At 35.4% G+C, this 27341-nt stretch overlaps 1 protein-coding gene across 3 annotated transcripts in view; it reads right to left on the reverse strand.

Moving 5' to 3' along the window:
- Positions 1-27341, reverse strand: part of TBC1D22A (TBC1 domain family member 22A) — a 138445-nt gene that overhangs the window by 61513 nt on the left and 49591 nt on the right. For 2 of the 3 annotated variants that reach the window (XM_053943139.1, XM_053943141.1), the window contains exons 9-11: positions 27073-27182; positions 17295-17370; positions 3973-4100 (exon numbers count right to left, since the gene is read on the reverse strand). In XM_053943139.1, the coding sequence (XP_053799114.1) occupies positions 3973-4100; positions 17295-17370; positions 27073-27182 (314 nt within the window). The remainder of the gene's footprint in view (positions 1-3972; positions 4101-17294; positions 17371-27072; positions 27183-27341) is intronic. The other variant, XM_053943140.1, reaches the window with a different exon arrangement.

Consider the following 27341-nt stretch of genomic DNA (forward strand, 5'->3'; position numbering starts at 1 on the left):
TATAACTTAACAAGCAATTGGTATTTTGAAATAATTTAAAAGGTATTTACTGCATAAAAAAAAAAAAAAACAGAAAAACCAAACAAACAAACAAGCAAAAAACCACAAAGTGAAGAATTCACTGATCAAAATGCAATTCAGGTTAAATAATAAATCAAACTAAATACTTACAGCTAAAAAGCTTTCTCAACATATCCTTTGCAAGCAAAATTCATAATGTGTCTGTCTCTGTCTACTCTATCTACTCTTCTTCTTCAGAAGACAGTGATGTATTTTAGTGGATTTCATAGACACAGTTACAAAGTAACAGAGCATTTACTGATGTGAGGATTTGGGAGCCTTTCCAGATTTCTCTTCCCTTCAACTCTAACTAGTTCAAGTACAGGTATTTGGGATATGTTCAGTTATTTACTCCATAGACCCTAACAACTGACTGATGAATCCTAAATTAAACTAGACAGAGAATATGACTCCAGCCAGAGTACTCTTACTACCATACGCTCCACCACAGAGGTGGACATCATTAAAGTGTCCAATTCTATTCTCACAAAAGTCACTGGAAGAACAGTAACAAATACCAAGAGGCAGAATGCAGTTCCAATACCTCCAGCCAACAGCAGTTATCTCTCACACTAGGAAATATACAATAGCAGACAATTTAAGTGTGTTGTTATTCCCCTGAAAACCCTCTGTTGCAGTTCATGAGAAACTGGGGCCTGCTGTGAAAATTACCAATCCAGAATTTAAGCTGGAAACAGCACAGTATTTATTTTTCCACTGAAACAGAGGAAAACAGGCAGCTTGGCAAAACAAGGCATGGTTTCAGCTTTAATGGGGAGACAGGAAGACAAAAGAGAGAAAAATGTTATTTTCCGTGAAAACAGTAGGATTAGTAGATCCTCTCTTTCAAAAGGTGCCACTGGTCTCTTCTTGTTGGATTTCTGCAGGGAACCAGAATGCACTCCAAGTGCAGACATGAAGGGATCTGACAGTTTCACCTGCCTTCCTATTCCTTCCACATGAAGGAATCTGACTGTCCCACCCCTCCTGAACCCTCATCTGACACTGCTTCTTTGCCATTCCCACATCATGACACACTTTGGGACTAGAGATGTCTGTAAACAGGGCCTTCAAAATGCCCCATCCCTTCCCAAGAGCCACAAGGCAGGTGGAGTCTGAGCAAAAGCCTGACATCAACAGTGTAGGCATGAAAGCCTGTAGTCCCTGCTGATGTTATGTAACAACATGATTAGTTCACCTTTCTGAACTTAAAGTGCAGGTAAAGCTAATTCTGTTTACAGTAGTTCAAGATTATCAGGGGGCAAAAGTCAGTACAGGCACATCCTAAGTACAGACTGAAATAGCAGACAGTAAAACTGTGTAAATCTAAGCAGAACTCCCATGTGTCCTTAATTTACTGCTTTAGGACACATGAGGTAGCAAAAGCAAGCCTGCTAACAGGATCATCAGCCTTTGAGTACAGGGAGAAAAGTAGTTAAACATCTATTCCCTCCTTACAATTATTAGTAGGATTGTTCCTCCCATCAGTATCTGGAGAGCTAATTGTATTTCTTGCCTTTACTCATTTTATGTCTCTCTTTCAAATCAAACATCACAGGCCCATCCATAGCTAAAACCTCTGAAAAACTTCTTTAATAATATACCTCTAAACCAGAGATATATTTTGGCCTACAGCAGGCTTTACAGTTCAAAATATGAAGCAGACAAGAAAACCAACTGAACAAATTCTGTCTCTGAAGTGTTTTCCATTTGGAAAGCAGCACTGCTAGTACAGCTGTAAGCAGTTAACTCAGAAATGGCAGGCAACAGAATGGCTTAATGACAAGTTGGGTAAAAATCTGTAATGTTATTGCTTAATGCTTTAGCAAAAACTTTGCATGAACTTTACTGGCTCTTGCAGGTTCCCTGCATTTATTATCCATAGTATCAGAGTGAAAAGATCCATATTATAGGTTGATAATCAGTGTAATGCAAGCACAACTGAAATCTGATTAGCAACTTGAGGAGTTGCTTGAAGTTCTTTCAGAAAAATGTGTCTAAGATATCCTTATTGATTTTAAATATGCTATTAGACAAGGCGTGCATACAGAGCAGTCTACTAAATAATGAAACCTAGAAAACAGCACAAAACTGTTGCACCTGCTGAGTCAAAACACAGAATTACTTAACCTTAAGCTTGTTTAATACACAAAAATAGTTCCCTCTCTGCAAATAAGAATGCCATTTAGATATTGGGATAAAAATACCTCAAAGAAACTATGATTTAAAAGATACCCTTGGAAATGTCACGCAAAGATTCAAGTATTAAGCTTTTAAATACTACTTTAAATACATCAGATTTTTTTTAAAATTATAATTAAATAATCAGAAGCACTTACTATGGATAAAGATTCCATTGAAGTGCAACTTGAGAGATGCCTATGGACTAGCAATGAGAAAGGGCTCCTTTCAGCATGCAATAGTTTGAGAAATTAATCCCAGACTTCATTTCCAAAGGAAAATTCTCAACATTATTATAAAATTATAGCTCAGAGATGAACTCAACTTGAAATTCTGTAAAAAACATATATTTTTGGGGTACATATTGGTAGTTAGCTGGATTAAAGAGGCTCTCTTATATTATTTTATCATATAGGTAAGGCTAATGATCAGGTACCAAGAGCAGTACTGGTGGTAGCATGGTAAAAAACCTTCAGGAGCTAAAAATACTGCAGCAATAGCAACAAAAATTATTCAAAAGGAGATAAATTAGTTACAATAAAACATTTAAATAGCTCAGTCTTTCAATTTATCATGAAGGTCTTATAAAGAATAATTTTTTTACACTGGAATAAAAGGCCAGGTAATAACAGATATCACAATGAGTAACAGATATTATAATGAAACAAAGAAGGCAAAAGAACCTCAGATTAAAACAATAGCCATGTTCAATTCAGATATTTGTTGAAGATAAACTCTGCAAGGATATCACCTCTTAGACAAGATTAACAGTAGAACTGATAGATTCCTCATTTCTTAACATGTTTTTATCAGATCTGGATACCATCAGACATCACTGGAATGATTTACTGGATTCATTAAATGAAGAGCAAACAGTTCTTCATTCTCTGTTACAGGTCTGGATAGATGATCTAAGTAGACATTCTGGCATTAAAGTGTATGAAACTTATGTAACATTTCTACATCATGAGTAAATATAAAGACAATGATATTTAAACATACTACATAAATTATGAGTTAATCTCATATTTACTGACTAATACAATTGAAAATTCTTAAGGAATTTAAAATATTGTTACTTTTACCTCCCCCACTACCTTCAACAACAAAGTTGGTAGATAAGGATAGTTTAAACATATAGTCAAGAATTGCAACCAGAAGCTTCTGAAACACCAAGTAATAGAACTAAGAATGCGTAAACCCCTTTTCTCACACCTCAATTCTTTCTCCTGACAATAAGAAAAGAAATTATTGAGGAAAAATAGTTACCATAACACGAGGTCAGCAACATCGAGTTTTGTCTGAATAAACAGTAAGACAGAAGACATGACAAAGGACAAAAGCTGAAGACTGAAAGCTAATATTGGATTGAGTAGTTAAGCAGATGGACAATAAGAAGCCTGGAACTCAGAATCTATGGAGGGCATTGATTAGGCACAATTCAATGTTTCTCTTCTCTGAAGAGACAGAAAGGAGTATTGACATTAACTTTGAGTGAGTGTTCAATTTAGTACTACAAACTATCATGACATCAAGTGCTTGGCTTTGAAGGGCAAGAAGACTGAAGACATTAAATATTTCTAAGTAATGGTGGTCTTTAAAGGTTTTTTCTCTTATTATGGTGACTCTCTGATGACACTAAAGCAAAAGGTTCAAGAAAAACCACTCACAAAGGCACTGGCATGTTCAAAACACATTACCAGAGTTATGGAGATTTAAAAAAGTACTTACTTGGTATGTGTCCCATAACCTGATGGTACACCGTAAGGGGACTTCTCTCATCAGCAAGTTATTCATCCAACGGAAAGCAAATTGCAAGTATTTCACCTCATGCTGATCCAAGTGCCTATGAACTTGTTCTGAAGATAGAATAAAAGTTATTTTACTGCAGCTTTTCTGAAATCTTGAAGTATAAAGAGCACTGTCTAAAAAAATAAAATACTCCTCCAATCTCAAGGAAATAACTTGTGGTGGTGCATGCAAATTCTCACAACCAAATGAGAACACTCAAAATATAGATCAGTTAAACATTACACTGGACTGATTTTTCTGCCACTAGACAGATTAAATAATTGGTCTGAGTTGCACTATGTTAACAAAACATTAAGATCACAGTTTTACAATATACCACAAAAATATAGAAAGTTAAAATGTGAAATCATTAGGTACATACATCCTCACTAATTTCTTAGGCTACAAATGTTTTTGGGACAACACAACAAGAAATGTGGTTTCCAAATAACATAATGGCTTCCAAAAATAAAATTTTGGCAATCAGAAAAGAAAATTATTAAATTAAGAAGGTAAAGAAATATAAGGAAAGGACATGTAAAGGTTGCATTCACTTGAAACAAGAAAAAGTGAGATTAATATGTAGGAAATACAGTGAGAAAACTTAACTAATTTACAGCTTAAATAATTTCTTAGTATTACAAATAAATGCAAATAAAACCAATACAAATCAGTGGTTTCTAAACCAGTACTCTCACACACTGTGTGTCTTGTAGAACACATACAATTTAAAAGCTGTGAGAATCACTTGCATGGGTTATTGCTAGAGCTAACAGAACTAATCTACTACATGGCTTGTCTATATTGAGAGAATTTTCTACAAAAAGGATCACAGGATTCTGTTAACAGGCTTTAGTTAACAGGCTCAAATATGACACTAGCATGGTGTAGATGACAAATACTGCAGAAATGCTAATGGCTTATTTTGGACAAATTTATGACAAGAAGTCTTTGTTAAAGCCCAAGTAAGACATTCCTACTGTCTTTCTGTATACAAATACATTCTTTGGAGACTTTTGCTGCCCAGATCATCCCTTCATCCAAATTCACAGAGGTGTATTATCAGCTAAAACAATGAGTAAATGCTCATCTTCCAAACTTTACAAATCTAAGAAATATATAAAAAGGCACTAAACCAATAAATTAATTAAAAGAATAATCCCAAGAATATGGCAGCTCTATTACAGGAAACATTACCTAGAGATTAAGGTAATAGAAGTTAAGTGATACTAAATTATAATAAAGACTAAATTATAATAAAGACTATTTTTTTTCCCTCAGGATGTATTTCTTGACTATATGAATGCATCAGCCAATATAAAACAGTTGTTTCATTATGGAAGCTGGAAGTACAAATCTTTTAGATTTTAAAAACAATCAAAAATGAGGGCTTTAAAAAAAATACGACATCACAACACATTACTCCAAAGGTCCACTTATTACATCTTGTTTCCAATAATAACTGAAAAGAAATATCAATGAAAATGTATTAAGCGCTGGTATTTCTCTATAGCACTTGTCAGCCTCCATTTATCTGTGGCTAAAGAAGTCTTCAGCGGACCTGGTATTTATGTTCCTAAAGTCACATCCTTCTACAATATAAATCTAAACAAATATAGATAAATTCTTAAATTGTAAGGCCACGAACTGCACACCATGCTAAAGGTGATGCTACACCAACACTGAACACAGTGGGATAATAAATAGTGGGATAATCAAGTCTTTTGACCAGCTGGAGATGCTGTGTTTGATGCACCCAGGATGGGATTTGCCCTCCTGGCCAGGACAAACCAGATCCCTTTCTTCAGGCTGTTCTCCAGCCCCTCCTCTCCCAGCCTGTGCTCAGAATTACTTCATAAAGGGTATAGAACTTGTGACTTGTTCTTGTTAAATTTTCAAATATTAAATAAATCATTGATGACTGCCCAATGCTCTAATCTAACATGATGCCTCTCCAAGGCATCTTGTTCCTCAAGAGTCAACAGTACCCCCCAGTATAGTATCATCTGCAGACTTGGTAATGTTGCATTCAACTCCTGCATCCAGATCACTGCTAAAAATATTAAACAGAGCTAGCCTCAGACTTGAACATTTAAGGACATCACTGGTGAATGCTCACCTGCCAAATGTAGCCTCACTCACTATAACCCTTTGAGCCCTGTCCTCTGCCACCTCTCCACCCACTGCAGCATTACTAGATCACTTAGATTATTAGATTCACGTCAAATGCTGAATTGCTATTGTGTGTCTGCCTTTGCTTTAGAAAAATCTAGCTGCAAGTTAAATATACTGAAATGAGATAATGGGTTAAATTTATTATTTGAATGCCACATTTGGATACCTACATTACAGACTACTATGATTCGATAATCTAGTACATCAAGCAGGATGTAAAAAAAAAAGGCAGTTTTATTTCTAATCGAAGTTACTAACTCACAAAATTTTTGTTCTTCACACAGCAGAAACAATTTTCATTTGGTTGTTTGTAGCCATTAAAAGTAAGTAATGAAGAACAATAAATTGTGCCAGTTGTGATATTTCAACTGTGGTAGTAAACGGGCATAATGAATTTCTTGAAAGTTGCTTTCTAGTCTAAACAAGTTGAAAAATGGATTACTAAACTCTGTGTTTTATACCTAATTGATGCAAAACTGGAATAGAAGATGCATTGAGTAAAGAAGCTAATTCTTCCTACTTTGTAAGTAATTGTAAGCAGAAGCTAATTTGCTGATAAAGGTAATTTGGACTGGCATAATCTAAATCTAAATTTTCCATTTCAATGAAAATAAGTATGTATGTGCAATGAACAAGAAGTTATATAATTACTGTCAACTTTAGGACGTGAAGTATTTTATAAAAACTACTTCTACTGCAGTTTCTGATAGCATAATTATTTTACAGTTAAAAAAAATAGTTCTTTAATCAAAATTCAAAAGAAGTAAAAATTACATTTAGTAAGTTTCCCAACACTTTCAATAAATCTACACATAAAGTTTGGGTAAAGGAAGTCTTCTGATTAAAGACTGAAATACATTACAAAGATGCATTCCAAAATAGCATACTGTCAAAAATAGGTAACCCGTAGACAAAAAACATAACTATTCATATTTTTATTAAATACGCTTATTGGTACATTATTTTGAATGATCACATTTAGCCATCTTAAACAGATGCTTCTCATACCAGACGGGTCTATACACATAAAATATTTATTCTTCGTGTTCATTGTCAGTATTTTGTTCTGTTTCACTGAATTCAAAATTAAAATCTGTATGATTACAGAATCGTGAACTGAACAATTAAGGACAGAAACAACCTGTCAAAACAACTCGACCTCTATTCTGAGAGGAAGATGGTATTAGAATGAGTCCCCAGGCGAGCTTGCAAATAAGCAAAGAAAAACCACAAAATAATGTAAGATTATGCCTGAGCTGCCAAATTACTCTGGCACAGCATGTGTCACTACATCCACCTGTACAACTCAACATTTCAGAACATTAGCCTTTTGGCACTCACCTTTGCTCCAAGATTCCTATCAATCCTAGCAATAGCTTATGATGTTTGACCTAGTTTTGAAATTTTGAATATTACTTAAAGTTTATTTTTCAGTCATATTTCATACACTGAACAGTTTGTTGCTAACTCTATTTTAACAATATTTTATATATATTCCATTGTAAATATAAAAAGCATTATGTGTTCAAAATTATCTGAAATGCAGGTAAGCTAACAGTCTCTCATAAAGAGGCCTTTTAGTTCAACAAAAGGAAGAAAAGGGAGTATTTCTCATGAAAACCCACACATTTTTTCTTAAAAATTGCAAGAGTAACTGCTCTGATACCAAAGCAAAAGGAAAGTAAAATAATGAGCCAATCTTTGCCACAGGAGCTTACTGGCATTGCCCTTTGCATGCACAATGTTTTTTTTTTTTTTTTTGGTTGATCCTTAATATACAAAAACATACTAGAGAAACATGTTAGTAACTCCTGTCTTCCATGGAACCATATAACATTTAGGCTGAAAAAGACCTGTAAGATCTTGATCCTAAACCATTAACCTAACACTGCAAAGCCCACCAATATACCATGTCCCTAAGGGCCCCATCTACACATCTTTTAAATACCTCCAAGGATGGTGACTCAAACACTTCCCTGGGAAACCTGTTCCAGTCCTTGATAATCCTTCTGGTGAAGAAATGTTTCCTGACATCCAATCTGAACCTCTCCTGCCACAATTTCCTCTTGTCATTTTCTCCTGTCCTGTCATTTGTTATTTGGGAGAACTGACCGACCCCCACCTGGCCACAGCCTCCTTTCAAGCAGTTGTGGACCACAATAAGGTCTCCCCTGACCCTCTTTTCCAGGCTGAATACCCACAGCTCCCTCAGCTGCCCCTCATCAGACTTGTGCTCCAGAGACTTGCCCAGCTCCATTGCCCTTCTCTGGATACACTCCAGCACCTCAATGTCCTTTTTGTTGAGAGGGACCTAGAACTGAACACAGGATTTCAGGTGTGGCCTCACCAGTGTTGAGAACAGGGATAATCAGTGCCCTGGTCCTGTTGGCCATGCTGTTTCTGATACAAGTCAGGATTACACTGGCGTTCCTGGCCACCTACATGCTGACTGATGTTCATCCAGCTGTTGAGCAGCACCGCCAGGCCCTTTTCTGCAATGCAGCTTTCCAGCCAATCTGCTCAGCCTGTAGTGCTGCAGCGGGGTGTTGTGACCAACAAGCAGGACCTGGCATTTGGCCTTGTTGAACCTCACAAAACTGGCCTTAACCCATTGATCCAGCCTGTCCAGATCCCCCTCCAGAATCTTCCTACCCTCCAGCAGATCAACACTCCCACCTGACTTGGTGCAAACTGACTGAGGGTACACCCCATCTCTATCTTATAGTTCCCACATACAGAACCTTGCAGTCCAAAAGAAAGGACTTTGTCACCAGTCAATGACTGCTTTCTTTTTTAGTACTCTATCTGTTGAAAGCTAATTTTTAATCTAATTGTCTCTCCTGAATAACTTCTCAAAGCCAGGATATTTATGGGATACAAAGGTAAGAGTTTGGAGTAAAATCTCAACACCAGATGTTGCCAGATGCAGAGGCAGAAAAGGGCTTACAACCCCCAATATGAAATTCTGAACAAAAGTAATTCTGTCAAGAAGACAGCTTAGCAATGAGTTATTTGTAGTTATATATATTAACTTCTATTAATATACATTAATTACAAAATAAGTTCCTGATGACTGAAGAAGGCACTCTAAAGATCATAAATGTGCACCTCAAGACAAGATCTCACCATGATACATAGTTCTACTTCAAGTAATAACAGAGATCCTAGTCAAATATTTGCATGCTGATTATATCTTGTTCCAGACTTCGTTTATTTTTTATAACTGGTTAAAATTGTCCACTGTGAAAAATTACAACAAAAACATTTTAAAAATACACTGAAAAGTCCTAAAAATTAAAATATGACTGGCAGAAACACAGACGTATTGCCAATTACATTCTCCTCATGACGTACAATTTAAAGATAACGGTCCATTTAAATTTAGCTCACTAAACGTATAGCTCATAGCTAGGACTGAGAAACATCTTCATCATAACAAAAGATATGGTCCATATGCTAATACTGAAAAGCCCAAGACACTGATAACAAAGTAAAAGAAGAAAATACTAGAGGAGGGAAGGGAAGGCCTGGTTGCTTTTAATTTGCCATGAAAATAGTAAGGTTTGGCAATTTAAAAGTTAAAGTGCTTACATGCACTCAGGGATTTACAAATTATTTTACAGTCAGTCTCAACTCTTGCTAAGGTCTCTGAACTCTGTTATAGCATACAAATATAATCTCCACAGTAAAACATAAAAATATTATTTAAAATATATATCAATTAATTATAATGCCCAGTGAAGAGCACTTAAAAGTGGATTAAAGTATAATACAGCAATTACAACCATAAAATCAGATATAACTACAAGTGAGCTAAATAAAATAACTTTATTAAAATGAGAAAGAGCTTTGGAGTGCATATTAATTAAAACAATTCCGAAATGCTTACAAGATTTTCCATCACTTCAGCACCAAGCTGACATGGAAAGACGGACCAAGAAACAAGGTCCTTATTAATCACTCATTTTCAATAGCAGCAGTAAGGTCTAAAAAATTCCACGTCCATTTCCAATTCAAAATGCTTTCACATGGCTGAGAACACCAGTTTTGCAAATGCAAGCAATTAGAGGTCTTTTTTCCAGATACTTCAACACAATCCTAATTTAAAGTTATTGGTCTCTGTAAAATGTTTTATAATATAATTAAACATGAACATAATTTTGCACATATAATTATGCATTCTTCAACCATCAACCAAAAATCATTAGCATGATTGAATACATAACAAAGATAGATCAAATGTCATCTATTACCACAGTTTCATTATCAGTTCATTGTATGAACACCCAAGATTCAAATTAAAAACCAAATTAAGTAATCTATATCTATCACGTATATTGAACAGATAACTTGTTCTATGAGTTCTGATTAAACAACATTAAATGGATTAATGAGAAAATTTATTAGTCTTGGTTGATATTTTGTCTTTCTAAGAGTCAGATTTTCCTAAAGAAAAAAGCAAAACTATTTTCTCGTCAGTTTAAAAAGTTCAATCAGCAGAGAAACTGAAAATCCTTTGGAAACTGTGGAAGCATTAAAACTACTCATGAGGTATTTCTACATACTTTTAGGCTTAACTCGTCACATGAAATTCAGTCATGAGCAGAATCGTGAAATGTTCATGTTTGGAGCATTGGACAGTTCTATGGGAATAGGCACCTTTATCTCCTGGCATAAGAATCTGCTGAATGTAAAACATCCACACAAGACTTAAAGAAGAAACTGCAAGAATCCCAAGTGAAGTCTGGACATTTAAAACTTTGGCAGCCCATTAAAAACACACAGCTCTTAAAAAAGCTAAGACCTTAGGAAGGATAATCCTACAAATACTAATCCTATTCTAATGAAGGATGTTTTATAAACTTCTCCAATTATATAAGAAAACATATTATAAATAAATATTAAGAGATTTATCAACCAAACTTTTAGACATTTCTACAGCAAATATTACAAAGCATGAGAAGTACAGAGAATGGTACAATTAAATAAGCCTTTCCACTGTGGTTAAACAAAAATGCATACAAAATGAAAAAGTTTTAACTGATTATATTTCATGAAGAACTTGATCTGCACATATTTACGCATAACTATTTACAAGAGAGTTATATTTAAAAAATTTATGTGAATAGCAAAACTGTGTAAAATATGAATTTAAGGCCACAACATGAAAGTATTTTATTACAAATCCTTAGTTCTGGCATCATCTACAGAACTTCAGATAACGGGCCAACCAAGATATTTGTAACCCAAGAGAGAAATCAGTAAAGTATGATTAGTGGAGTCAAGATTAATTTGCTCAGAACATTAAGACAAGAGGCATTATCTAATTTATCTGTCATTTGGTGTGAATGAAAACACATATAAAACATGGCAGCAATAAGAAAAATAGGACTTGTAAGATTTATAATAGAAGATGGTTTTTAAAGGTGAAATATCAATTTAACTGCACATAGGAATAACAGTATTTCCTCAAACAATACTATTTAGTATTTATTAAAAGTCATTCTTTTAAGCAATACAAATATAACAACCTAAATTCTGCACTAAAAACACCTCTTAAATTGTTAATTTTTTTTTACAACAATAAAATGCAAATAAACTAGAAATTGCCCTGATGAAAACATTATATGTAGGAATAGCTGTGGTAACTCTCCAAAACAGATGATCAGAAGATGCATTCACAGTGGAAACAGCAGAAATTCTGAAATGTTACTGAACCTTTGAAAAATGTAGCTGAATTCCAGAGAAATGGAATTCTTCCTTATGAGAAAATTAAAATGCAGAACTCTTTTTATGTTCCTAGGTATTTTTCCATGACTTCCATTTTCAAGAGAAGGGGAGGGAGTATATACAGCAACAGCAAGAGCTTTTTTAACTATTAGTTTTAATAATTTTCTGCATTTTTCCATCTCTTGTTATTAAAATTCAAGGCAAAGTTCTACAAAATGATTGGTGATTTTTGGTGAAACGATGTGAAACAGTAATAACAGAGAATTTCTTTATCTACAAAAAAAAAAAAAAAAGAAAGATCTGTGCAGAACACAAATGCAAAACCTGGGTTGAGTTGTTCTAGAAAAGATGCAGAAAATAATATTTTCAAACTTTTCCCTGCACAAGAAACAGAATATTTATACTGCTGTCAATACTGGCTTTATAAATTTCTGTAATACTAATAAGAAGCCAACATATATAAAAAATACATTTAACATTATAATAGGCTCCATTTTTTTCCCTAGAACTGCCTTATTGCTAATTTGGAGAGAATGCTACATGAATGCTACATCTTTTATTAATGTTTATGGAATCCCTAGACTACTTTTGTCTAAAAATGCTCAGCCTTCTCCAAATGGCTACCTCAAACTCTCATGTAATTACCAGTTGTCTTACAGTAAATTGAAGAAGTTGAGGCTCTTCCAAGCATGACACCAGCCAAGTGCTAAGCACCTGTAAATTCCGGAAACACAATTCCTGAATTAATTTGGGCATTCCTATACCATGTCTCTTTGATTTCAACCCTAAATGAAGTAAAAGTGGAAGACAGTGTGCCACGTGAGTATGACATTTTATAAACCGTAAGAAATGGTTCATGATTTAGAGCAGAGAAGCTCTACTGGCATTACAGGAAACAGAAAAGATAATTATTTATAAGAGATTCCTTGTGTTATTGAGCTATCTATTGATCCTCCCTCTCAATTTTTTTGTATAATTCCGAGAAAAATCTGAATGATGGTGACAAGTAGACTAATGAGATTGAATAATGTTTTATCTTCAAACAGCATCTCATCTATAACAGCATTCCATTAACAGACCAAAAAATTCCATTAAACACAATTTATCAAAATTATTTTCTGGAGTTTAAGCAGAATGAGATTATGATTAAATTAAGAGAGTATTTTGGCTGTTTGAAGTCTTCTGCAATGTTCTGGAGTGTACACACAACGACAGTTACTTGAGGGGGGTTGTGATCCATAAGGCTGGGTTAATGAAGGTTGCTTGAATCACTGACATAATGCACTAGCACTCTCCAAAGCACAAGCATCACCTTTCATACACTGGTAATCCATTACTATTAGCAAAAAAGCATTACAGGCTTCATCCACTCAAACAGCTACTTACTACATCAAGATTTGCTTCACTGTGCAGTTACCCAGCATCAAGAAATAATGTGACACACTACCATCAGGAATATAATTTTCTTGCACAGTAACCTTAATGAGCACTTAGGTAAGTACAGCAAATACAGATTATGAGGGGCTTTTTTAAAAAGCAAATTCACTGAATTTATATCAGCCATACATTTCCCTTTAACTGAAGTATAGCAAACCCAGAATAAAAAGACAAACACAAAAAGGAAATTAAGAGTAAACCACAATATTCAATCATACTATGCATGATTCCACCAAAAACCCAATAAATTCAGGATCCCTTAGCTGAGGCATCCAAAACCTTATGACTGCAGTACACAACCACCATCGTCTAATTAACAACTCAAACTTTGTTTTAATCTTAGATACACTTTGGTGTGCTTTTCTTGCAAAAGAAAGTAACTGGATGGACAGTCTTCTAGACAAAAAGACACAGCCCAAAGAATAATGAAAATTTGGTATCTTTACTACCCAAAACATTTAACTGGACCCCAGTATTATAAAGGTTGTGATCAGCAATACAAAGTCCAATTGACAACTAATTACTAATGATAACCCTCCAGAGTCAGCACTGCGGCCAATATCTTTGTTAAAGACTAATGATAGCATAGAATAAACTCTGTGTTTGCAAATGATACCAGATTAGGAAGAATGCTTGACACACTGAAAATGAGGGCTACTATTTAAGGAACATTGGCAAGCTAAAGGAATGGCTAAGAGAAATCTCCTGTGGTTCAGGAGAGGCAAATGTCCTCTGTTTGGGATGGAAAAGTCTCATTCAACAAGCACTGACTGGGCACAGCTTGATGGAAAGCTGCTCTGCCAAGAAGGACATGGGAATCCTGATGGATAACAGGCTGTACCTAAGTTAAGAATGTCCTTGCAGCAAGAAAGGCCAAACATTTGTTAGGCTTTCTAAGCAAGAAAGACACCAACAGGTCAGAGGAAGTGATTCTTCCTCTGTATCCGCCACTTGGGAAAACATGTCTGCAGCATTACCTCCAATGCTGTGACACTGGCACACATGAGCAAGCCCAGTGGGGGACAGAGGAAGCTGAAGCACTTCACACATGAAAGGAGGCTGATAGAACTGGGTTTGCTCAGCCTTAAAAAGAAGTCTATGAATAGCTGCAACTACCTGAACATGGAGCCAAATTCTTCTCAGAGGTACACTGAGATAAAAGAAAAAGTGGTGGACATAAGCTCCATTTTAAAAAATAATTATTTATATAAAAAAAATAAAATTACAGTGGAAGTAGTCAAACTTCCCCAACAGTCCTACCCAAAGAAGCTGCAGCATCTCCATCCCTGGAATCACTCAAAACTCAACAGGGATGTGCTGCCTCAACATCTCTTCACACTCAGAATCCATCCACACATGCATCCACAAGCTGAAGGAGCAAATAAAGGACTTAATGGTGGAAAAATACCCAGATTGGATCAACAAACTTTTCGGACAGTGGGGTTTCACAGGATGGGTTGCATCTTTAGTCAAAGTAATTTTTTGGATTGTAATAATTGCTTTTATCGTGTTAGTCATGTTTCCCTGTCTAGTTAAGTGTATGCAGAAGTCCACTGGGGAGTTCTTCTTAGTAAGAAAAAAAGGGGGAGTTGTAGCATCCTATGAATTCTCCTGCCTCGGTCAATTCCCAAGTCCTACAGCAGTAACTACTCACCATAGAGTCAGTCCTCCTGGGGGGAAAAGCAGTCTCCCATTTGGACTTCTGTGCCACAACTTCCCCTGTGTATCTTCCCCTGATTTCTCCTTTCCCTGTCCCCTCACTGGATTGGTATCCCTGGTGGCCACCCCCCTTTCCCTGGAGACCAAACCCCTCTGCCGGCCCTCAGCTCCACTCCCCACCCCTTCCCCTTCTTAAGCTCTCCTCCAGGTGGTCAGCATCTTTTACTTTGCCAGGTTCCCTTCAGCCACATGTGATATCCTTCGCTGGACTAGAACCCTGCAAAAAGAGCCTTCCTTGCCTCTATCGCTGAGCCAGCTGCAGTGAGTGTTGAGCGAGGGTCTGACTGCGTTGCCTGAAGGTTAACTCAACTTGCTTTTCTACAGGAGAGGCTTGTTTGGGACAGATTTCAGGCAGCAGCAACCATTACTAAAAAACACCCGCATTTTTAAGACTCCACGCAGCCTGCTCTAAATTGACCCTGTCCCATTAGACAGAGTCATCGAGGCAAGGGCAGAGGCTTGGAACACTGACTTTCAGAGGCCCCATATAACCTAAGCAGTTCTAAACGTCCATCAATATTTACTAGCAAACACTCACAATCTCTACTGAAAACTACAAAAAATTTATAAAGACCTCACAGCTTTATTTAAAATTAGATAAAAAACAGGAACCCACACTTTACTTTCAGTTGCAAAGACGATCAAAGCACAGTATAAGATGACACAACTATTTCTTACAACTGACTTATTTTTTTCAAGTGTGAAGCTTTAAAAATAATACTTCCTAAACCTAACAATTGAGAGAAATTATTTAAAGCACCGAAGGTACAAATAAGACTTCAGCATTTCTTTTTTCCTTAAACTAAACAATAATATATTGTATTATACTTAATATTTTTATTCAATCGAACAAAAAAGTTGACTATAAGAATGCTATTTCTAATTTTATATAAATGTTCATTGACCAAGTTAGGAATTTTAATTATACACTTCATTTAAAATATAATCATTTGCTTCTGAAATGTAAACATCAATTGATGAAAGACTGAAATTGCATATAAAAAAATCACATTATGAGAAGTTAAGATTATTTTTTAAGTAACAAAATATCCTGATTTAACTATATTTTAATATAAATATTGAGCTACCCAATATACAGAAATATGCCATTATAATTTTCATATTCACTGGCATTTAAAAAAAGTATCTACAACAAAAATTTTTACATACATTTAAGCTTATAGTGTAATTTTACACAAACATTTTTCTCCTGCCTTTTGTTTTTGATGATTAAAAATACCTTAATATCCTAGAAAAGCACAAAGACCATTATCAAATATTAAGGGTGTACATACAAGCAGGCAAAATCTCCCATGACAAGCATGGGCACAAAAAAAACTTCACAATATATGTAACAAAAACAGCTAATTAATGTTTCCAAGAAGATTATCAAATATAAAGCTACACAAGAAATATTTTTTCTAAGTCATCACTGACATGCTAGTGTTGCAAATATATGCCCGGTTCTGCTTGGCAACATTTTGTTAATACTCTGTTCATTAATTTAACAAACTATCAAGAGATTATGTTTAGAATGGGCAAGCATTATCTCTTGCATTTCATTTAATCAAACTCTGTTCTAGCTATATGACAGTCAGCATTTCATGAAAGGAATTACTTTAAGGATGAAGGTAAAATATTTCAAAGTGCGCTGCTAAAACATGAAAGAACAATCTAAAATTACCCCTGCACATACTGTAATTTATCTATAAAATTAAAGATGTTATTTCCAGAGTTCATAATTAATTGGATTCCACAGAGAAATTATGCAGGCATTCCAGATAGCAAAATGATGCACAAAGACACAAAACATAGTACCGAAGGACAACCATAAACAACCACTGTGACTTGCCTGCATTACAACAACCATTGAGGCTTAATGTGAAATGAATACTGGCTGCCTTTTGTATGTGGTCATTACTCTGCTGCAAAGAAATTGCCATTGAAATTTTATTATATTGCCTTAATAAAAAGTAATGAAAGAAGCTCATGCTCTAGTGGCTTTCTTTTAAATGATACATGACAGTGATCCGCAAAGGCCAGTGTGCCACAAACCAGTGATGACACCTCACCTGAGGAAGGCCACGTTACCGCACCACTGCAGGGGACTGCAGCGATGTTAACAGCTTTTCTTGCAAACATTTTAACTAAACACTTTCAGTGTATCATCAGTTAGAAATTAGTTTGCCTTTGAGACATACCATCAATCCGACTAACAAGTTCTTCCAACATCTTCACTTTCTTCTGGATTCCTGGCTGTGCAAACGTGTAGTTATCCTAAAGAAGAGACCACATACAAGTATTAGTTGCAGAAAAGCAAAAAAGGTTTCTTTCCTTTCAATTACTTTTCTAAATACATGTATTTTTCTCTGTTTTCTTATGGTGCTTCTGGTTTATAACTACATTTCCTAGATCTGCTTCTACAGTAAAATAATAAATCATCACACTGTACAGTCCTCTGAGTACTCACCTCTAACGCTATATTCTGTATAGCTATTCCTGCATCAATTGCTCTCTACTTGCTAGTCTAGTGAAGTTATTTTATTGTAGAAATCCAAGTGGCTTTAAAAGGCCCTCATTTTACATGCCAAAATGTGCCGTGCTAGACATTTTTAAGGTTATTTTTTTTTCTCGGAAATTTACAATTCTACAAATAATGTAGGAAATATGAAAATTTCGCCTGTAATCAGAGGCAGGGAAAGAATTTGATCTTTTGAAGTACAGAGTAATAACTTCAAGCAGCATAAGAAATCAAAAGTCTGTTTTAATGTACTCCTAACTGTCCTGAACCCAAGATTATAGTTAATATCATGAATCAAAATCTAGCACACAAGCAATGTAGCTAAAAGGGCATTATATTTGCATATATTTCTTTCAACGAATTAACTCTAAAAGGATTTTTAATTTGTGGATTGCAGCTCTATAATATAGACTTGAGTTTGAAATAATGAGAGCAAGAAAGATATCTCTGCTTGAAATACAAAGTGATCAATCTTTTTAAATAATGACATTATTTAAATATACAGGAATGTTTCTGAATATTTAATTGACAATCCCTCCATTCAGCTTATTTTGTTACACTTGTCTTCCTGTGGTTCTTGAGAGATTCAAGAAAAGGAAATTATACATACATATTTTAAAAGGAAGATGCTATGTAGTTTTTTTGTGCAACCACCACACACACAGAAAATCAGAGTAAAGTATGTTTTTTTGCATCAAGTGCTATTGTTTGAGTAATTCCTTTATCAACTGGAGCTAAGTAATCCCAAAATATTAATTTTTATTGACTTTATTTCAAATTTTAACTTGGTCTTAGAGTAAAAGAGATGATTATCAGTTCATTTTTAAGCATCCTGATGTTTTTCTATCTAAAACCAAAAAAAGTCTTTTTGACTCTCTTGACCTCATTTACATGGAGTTTTTTTTAGGTTTTATTTAACTTATGAAACTGAACTGCAATTTAATCTCCAAATTCTATATAACTGCTATAAAGTGTGAAGCCTAAAAGTTCACAAGGCAAAACGATATACTAATAATTCTGTAAATTAAAGTACTTCAGCCAACAACCTATTTACAGTATCAAAAAGTATCAAAAAGCATCTACTGAATGCTCTGATCACTTGTAATTGACCACAGCAGTAGCTATTTTAAAAATTTTAGCAGAATTTTCTACTAGTTTAGCAGTAGCCCTTTCACTGTAATTAATATTAGAACTCAGTGTATAAACTAAAACAGTATGGATGAGGGAGCAAGAATAATACCCTGAATTTTTTAATTTTCCACAATCACCAAGTAAAATAGGCAACAATTTCAGCTAGTTGACATTATTTCACAAATAGAACATAAGCATCCTTTTTAATGCAATAAAGCCCAAAACGGAAAGAATGGAAAGACTCACACAGAATTCAGGCATATTATAATCTCATTTCAAGAAGAAAGAAACTATCCCATGCACTGGAACACTGCCTTTTACACAAGTCTGACACACACCTGTATTAGTCATGGATAATATCCAGGGCACAACATCTTTAGGAAATCATAATCACTTTCTTTACAGAACATACTCTAACAACAAAAATTGTATGCACTTTTTTTTTGTCCCAAAATGTTTATATACTGTTCTGCTTATTTATTTAAACAAAGTTAACTGGTGTTTCTAGAAGTAGTGCTGCACTCAAAATATAGCAACATGGTATTTAATTATTTCCTCTGTAACAGATCCTCTGTAAAAGAATGCTCCTGTATGTAATACTGAAAGTCAACACAGAGTTAAAAGGTGCTTCGATCATTAGTCTCTCCCCAGGTAGTCCAACTCTTGACTGTGATCTATGAATCTGAAACTACTTTCTTTCTCAAAGCCTAATTTACTCCATACAAACCTGGAAATGCAACCCAAAACTGCCATCTTGATTTGAAAACAGGTAAATTTGTTTTTCACTACATTTGATATTTTCCCTATTTATTTTTCTGTTCATTATTTCAGCTGCAAATGAACACAGCTGAGGGTCACATTTCTACTTGTGCTGACTCACCTAAACGGGAAAGATCTTTATTGGATTCCCCAGTAGTCTCTTCTAATTAAACTGTGTTGTACATATGCCCTCTTATGACACATGTAGTTGACTTCCTGGAGTTTGTGAAACTGAGAAAGACTTTGTAAATGTAAAAGGTATTCTGTTACCCACTATTCTTGCTCCTTTTGTGCTTAGAGATGAAGGAAAAATGGTAAAACAGAAAAGAAAAAACATGCCAAACTCACAAAATTAATGAATTATTGCTCAGGGCTGTTGAACCAAGACAATTATTTTCTCAATTACTTATGACTATTTCAGAGGTTGTCTTTTGCTCATTATTGATGGTCAAAGTTTCAAATGAGGAAATATAAAAAAAAATCAGAATGAAAACTAGGAGTTTACATAAAATATCTCTTATTTCCAAACACTGTTCTTGACAGTAAGCATTCACATAAGACAAAGTATGTATGTATACCAGAACCTCTGATAAACATAAAAATTCATGCACTGGTGTGCAATGAATATCTAAATTCCTTGATGTTCTACTCAGATAGGTTCCAACACATTTTCAGTGAACTATGCTAACCTACTTCACAGCTGAATGGTCATAATATCGAGTTCAGACTGACACATAATTACTTTCACCTTACAATACAGAAGGTTAGGACTTCGTAATGTCACAAGAGATCAAAACTTGCATCAGCTTCAACTCTTGCTGTTAGTAGTCTGTACTTATTCTGTAGAAACTGGTATAACACCCTACTTACCTGCAACTACAACTAGGTCTAGATTTCTCAAAACCTTGTTGTTATAATTTAAAATAAAATACTAAAATTATAGACTTCACGGAACATTTTAAAAACTATTATGCAATTCCTTACTTTTTTAAGGGTAGAGAAATTTTAAATGGAAGAAACTTGGAAAATTGCTCATAACAAATTTAACTGGGACTGTCCTCCCACAGAGGGTGAGAGAGAGAGCGAGAGAGACTTCATAGGCACTAGCTGAAGAAAATCTCCCATCTTTTTCTCTTAATACATGATGAAGTGATAATTTTAAAAGAAGAAGCAGCAAGCTGAAGAGGAATGGAAAATAATCTTTCATGACATCATGAAGAAGAAACAGAGCCAGCCAAACTAAAAGAAAAAACACTGTCAGTAATTCAACGTAATGACTGCAGCCAAGCAGAAGCGTAGGCACAATGCTCCTCATCTTTTCAGGTCATACACAGTGTCCACCAACAGTGTACTGAAAAAAATATCAGAAACATTTTAGAAGCAAATGCAAAGTTTTGACACAAAGTGTTCATGTGTTGTTTGCTCATGTTTTATCAATGAGATCAGAGTTTTTAAATATAGAGGATACGCTAAGCAATCCGTATAAATCATACAGACACACAGACTTGGATGTCTATTTTCCCTATCGATGCATATTTAAGAATTGCTATGCACCAATTTAGTATGTTCAAATATAGTATCACATGAATAAATGACAACTGAAAGAAAAAAAGTTTTCTCGTCCTCATTATGTCACAAAGAGATCGCCGGAATTCTTCTTTTTTCCTCATTTAAGTACTTCATTCACATATTTCTGAATACTCTAAGCAAACTCCTATTAAAAATCTTGGTTCACCTTGCTCAGAAAGTTATGTAAAAAAAGTTATGTAAAAAGATAGGGGCAGGAGGGAGGGAGGCATGACACCAGATAATGATAGCCATGACGTATATTAACACTATCAATGGAAGCACAATTCAACCAAAATGTTTCTTGAAGATAGAGATTATAATGTAAATTCACTTCTGAATACAGCTCAGGATAGAGTGTGCATGCACAAGGACAAACACACAAATGTGCTGAACTATGCTGTTAGTACAGCCCATAGCATGTTCCATCATTACTCCAAGACACTTCCCTTAGAAGAAAAGGTCTGTCAATCATTACAACTATTAAGCCTGACTTTTCAAAATGCAAAATTTTCTAAGTAGTAGGAAAAATATTTACAAAGCATTGCAGCCCAAATTTTTTTACATGCAAAATGGTATCTTACTTATTCCTACATAACAGGACAAAAAAAACAGCAGTTTATTAAAATGTAGGTACTGAGTCTCATGTTAGAGTAGCATCCATAGAGTTAGAGCCAAAGATCCAACCTTCTACTGGTCTGTGTAGTCAAACTTCAGTTTTACCCAAGTGCATGTATTATAAATTACAGAAACTGTTAAAGTAGCAATGACAGAAGTGCTCAGGGTATATTTTTGGATTACAGCATGGGCCAGGCAAGAGTTCAAGTCTGGATAAGAGTTAGAAATCATAAATACAAACATGTACAAATTGAAAAGCTGATGCTGCAAATTTTAGGTAGAGTATAAAATATTTTTATGCTGAAGTATACTGATAGCACAGTATATTTCATCTACTGATTACAAATCGATTTGTTGTCTTCCTGAAAATTTTACTCTCAGTGACAGGCTGGAAAAATGCATTATTATGCAGAAACTTGTGCAGGAGTTCAATGAAAAGGTACAAAGAAAGCTATATTTGACCTATTTTTCCCTTAAAATAAACCACGAAGTTCCTCTGAAGATTTTTCAGAAGAGTTATTCTGCACATTCTTCTCAACAATTGAAATGCATGTTTATGTTATTTATTGGATCCAGCTTTCCAAGCACCCACCCTTCCTTCCTTCCTTTCACCCATCCATATGTAAGTAACAACTTTCCATAACCCAGGAGTGAGAAAGAACTCTGCAGAATTCCCTTTGAAGGTCATAAATCTTGCTATTTTATCAGAGATAGAAATAGCTAATATGTACCTCAGCACACTCTAATCCCTGGATATGAATTATCTCACTTTTGTTCTAAAAATTACCAGGCACTGATAAATGATTATATTAATATTTTAGTGCTATTTTTAATACATCTGGTTAGATCATTATGCAATGCATGTATTTCCCCTTTGGTTATTTTATTACCAGTATACTCAAACTTAAAATTAAAAGTTATACTCTATTTTATACATGAACATTACATTTGCAGGTGGCACAGATCAGTGTGAACTTTTTTCTTGAATATTAATGAGGCACTATTGAGGAAAGTGTTATAAAGAACGATTTAGTCATTAAAAAAAAGTTAATAATCTGGATATATGGGAATGTCTACTTAATTACATGGAAAAAATACTCATGGGATAATTCTAGTTTTCCCATATGAACAGCCACAGATAAAAATACAAAAATGCTCATGCATCATCTACAGTTTAGAAGTGTTGTAAAGACAACCAGCTTTATCACACACATGGAAGATATATTTTGCATATGGCCACACACAGCCTCAGAACCAGGTGTTCATAAATCAGCATAAATCAGCACATCTTGCAAGAATATGGGCTGGAGATGAGTTCTGTGGCAAAGGACCTGAAATCTCAGCAGACAGAAAGCTCAGACTGAGCCACTGGTGAGCCCTGGCAGTAAAGCCAGCCAGCAGACACCTGGCCCATGGAGGGAAGTAATTGGCTGCCCAAAGCCAAATCACCTACAGCAAGCTGCTCAAAGCCACGTGGACTCTGGGTTTGAACTTCCAGAATGACGATTCTACAACCTCTCTGACCAAACAGTTCCAGAGTTCAATCTTTACTATGTAGATTTTCCTTCAAATGTCTAAAAATAATTTCTTGTATTTCAAGACCATATCTAAAACACCACATCTAGTTTTAAGGACCCTGATACAAGAAAAAGGTAATAAACTTCAGAATAAACTGAAGCAAGAGCAAAAGGCCACCAAGATACTCAGAGATATGGAGCACATGCTCTTTAAGAGGTTGGGGAAACTGGGCTTGCTCAGCCTGAAGAAAAGACAGCTCCAGAAGCACCTAATCACAGCCTAATAAAACCCAAGTTATAGAGATGACAAACCTCCATTTTCAATAGTGGTTCCAGTGGGAAGATAAAAGACAAGCAGCATAAACAAAAAATGTTCCATCTGCCTATTGGGGAGAACCTTCAACAAAAGGATGTGGAAGCACTGTAATAGGTTAACCCCCAGAGACTGTTAAGTCTCTGTCCTTGGAGGGTTCAAGACCCAACTGGACAAAGCCTTGAGAAACTCAGTCTGACCTCAGAGCCGGCCCTACATTGCACAGAATTATCCTATGTTCTTATGATTTCAGAAGATCTCATTTGTTCTCCTGAAATAAATAAGAAGAAATTGCAGTGGGGTATGGTCTTTCTGGGACAAAAACTAAAGAAAAAATTCAGAGCACAGACTCAGGAAGCACTGAAAAGGAAAACCATTACATACATCATCATCCAAAATTGACTGCTATAAGACAGCTACAGATTTCAAGATTAAATTATATTTTAGAGAAATATATTTCTATTTAAAAACTCCTAGCATTTGCTAGATCAATTTTTAAAACTTTAATCAAATTGTGATGTGACACATGCGCAGTCACTTAGAAGCCTAAACTTAGAGACAACCAACAGAGAAAGAAGATGCAAAGTAATTTAAGAACAAAAATAGATTAAATTATCATGCAAGATTAAACATTAACTACTGGAAAAATTCTGCAAACTCTCTAGCTGGAGCCAAAAACATACTTGCATAGGAACCTCCAGATGATAAAAAAACAGCACACAGGAATCTACTAAAGTGACAGATGATTTGAACAAGTTTTTATTTCTTCTCTCAGCTGAGAACTGTATGCATGTCAGGAAGTGACTGTCCTGCTGCCCAATGCCAACTCCTGTTCTTTATAGCACAGGTCTCTGTGGTTTAAAGATGCATTCTTATATTAAAAATACAGAGTCACATTAGCTACATAAGGGAGGGAGGTAAGATGAGTGAGGAATGAAGAAATAATAGCTACTATGTGTGGCAAAACTCCAGCAAGAAATGCATATGTCTTAATAACACCTTTGTCAATTCTAGAATCAAGAAAATGAGACCATCTGGATGGATTGGAAAAATAAATGAGTTTTCTGTTAAGAATAATAAAGGGGTACAAATACAATCATACAATCATTCTTCCATTACACCCTACTGCACTGAAAAGACAAAACACTCAAAAAAATGTATCTAGCTCATATTAGCCAAAAATTTCACAAGATGACCCTAACAGTTATCAAAGTGCACTCTTTAAACTTATCCAATACTAGTAGGGCAACATGAAATGGAAACTTATATTGACAAATTAATGGAAACATTCTGCAGAGATTCTTTGATTGCAGTTATCATGTCATATATCCCTGTACAGTTTATTCAGACATCTCAGACAAAACCATCACATACATCATATTGGAGTCTTCTATGCCATATTTTCAGAGCAAAATGATTGTGCATCCAGAATGCAAGTCAGCCAGAACTATAGCATCACACAATGAATCCACTGGGAATCTTAAAAGTTCATCTAGTCCAAACCTCCTGCTGTGGGCAGGGACAGCTTCAGCTCGATCAGGCTGTTTAAAGCCACATCAGTCTTGACCTTGAGCACTTCCAGGAAGAGAACTTCCACAACATCTTTGATCTCCCTCATCATAGAAAATGTACTACTTATGCCCAATCTAAATCTACTCTGTTTGAAATGTTGCCCTTTGTCCTATCACTACAGGCCCTGGCAAAAAGTCTCTCTCCAGCTTTCTTAGAAGCCCCCTTTAAGTACTGAAATGTTACAGTAACATCTCCCCAGAGCCGTCTCTTCTCCAAGCTGAAGAACCTCAATTTTCTCAGCCTTTCCTCATGGGAGAGATGCTGCAGCCCTCTGATCACCTTCATGGCCCTGTTCTGGACCCAATCCAACAGGTCCATGTCTGCCCGGTGCTGGGGATCCCTGAAATGGCTGCAGCACTCCAGATGGGGGTCTCACAAAAACATGATAGATGGGCAAAATCCCATTCCTCATCTTGCTGCCCGCCTGCCTTGCATGCAGCCCAGGACACAGCTGGCTTTCTGGGCTGCAAGTGCACATTGCCAGACACATCCACCAGTATCCCGAGTCCTTCTCTATGGGGTTAGGTCTTCCAACCAACTCAACCTGGAACTACATGACTGTTTTATCTGTTAAGTAAAGTGGTATCATCACAGAAAGAAAACAAAACAGGAGAATGGGAGAAGAAAAACAAGAAACTCTTACTTCAGCAGCACTGCAGTTGCACTGAATTAACTGTAACATCATTAGTCACACCACTAGCATAATCTTTCAAGCCTTCTTTTGATGGATTAGTGCATCCTTGAATACATCCAACATTATTCCTTTTACATAACATCTTAAATTTTCATCGATGCAGTTTAATTCCATTGTAATTAGTTTCCGTATTCTGCTTCTTAATACCCGATAGTTTTGTATGAAAACAGAATTTTAAGGAGAAATCGCCTAATCTGTGAACTTCCTTTCCTAGAAAAAAATAAAGCAACAGGCTAGCGACAATGATGTTCCAGAAGTAGGTAAAACAACTGGAGGAGTTGGCATTTCTTTACCTGGCTTTCTTCCTTTCCAGTAGATTCTAAGCTCTCACGTTTTTTCTTTATAACTTTTCAAATATTTTCACTATGTGGTCAAATGTTTTAAAATTTAGGAGGTCTGAGACACTGAAATAAGCAAACCAGCATTTGTTCCAGGAACTGACGAGAGAAAACGACTGTGCATTTCAAAAACGCTACTCAAAACACTGAGCTATTTGACCTTTAACCAGGAGAAATACACTTAAAATACCTTCAAATAAGTTAAAGCCTTTTGTCGCTGACTCAATCCTACAACCGTTTTGTCATAAATGAACTCCATTACAAGTTTCAATTCACAAAGCGCCTTAGCCAATGAAACATTGATATAAAAATATGTCATAGGAAAGAATGCTCTTAGAAGATTAGATACTTCTAATCTTCATAAACTTTTAAGCCCATGAACATTTGCACAAAAATCTACCATTATTAGACTCCAACTTGCTGCATGTAACAGAAAACTGTGCCTTCATTTACAGCTTTTGCACACAGAAAAAATTCAAACTCTCAGTGAAGTAGCATGAATAGCAAGTTTTAAATGGGTATTTTAAAAATATTAAGATAATTTCAGGAACTATTAAGACAGCAATCACTTATAGGTTGCTATATTAACAACTCAAAAATTAATAAATAAGCCAGGTTTTTACCACCTCAGTGAGATTCTGAGTAACTATTCTTCATGCTTGGTAACAGATTTGCAAAACATGCATCTAGACCTGGAAGTTTCTGTTCTGCTCTAGAACATCACACAAAATGAAACACGCGGACATTTTGATGGAGAGAAGTTGCACAGGTTTTTTTTCCTTTTCCTTTCTTTCCTTTTCCATGCCAAACTTGCAGTGGAGCTCTCCAATGGGAAAACCAACTTCTCCCCTGTTTTTCATAGATGTACTCTTTTTCAGCTTTAAAGTAGTTCAAAGCCATGACATTAATCAGTTAACTCCACTACTTACAGACAGGAAAAATCAAATTACCTGAATGCCATCAAGCAACTTGCTCATGCACCAGTAACTGTCAGCTTCTATGTTCTGCAGCACTTCTTCAGGCAGACTGGAAACATCAAAATTTTCCACTTCTTCTTCTTCTGTTTCAGGAAAAGAGAGAGAAAGACAAGTCAATGAAGTGCACAGAATAAATAAAGCAAGAATGAGGAAAATAACTGAAAACAAAGACAGCCACCACTTATCTTCTAGTCAGAAACCAATGCACATTTACTTTAACAGGGCCTAAATGAATCATTTAT

The sequence above is a fragment of the Vidua chalybeata genome, chromosome 5, assembly GCF_026979565.1.
Source record: "Vidua chalybeata isolate OUT-0048 chromosome 5, bVidCha1 merged haplotype, whole genome shotgun sequence".
Classification (NCBI taxonomy): Eukaryota; Metazoa; Chordata; class Aves; order Passeriformes; family Viduidae; genus Vidua; species Vidua chalybeata.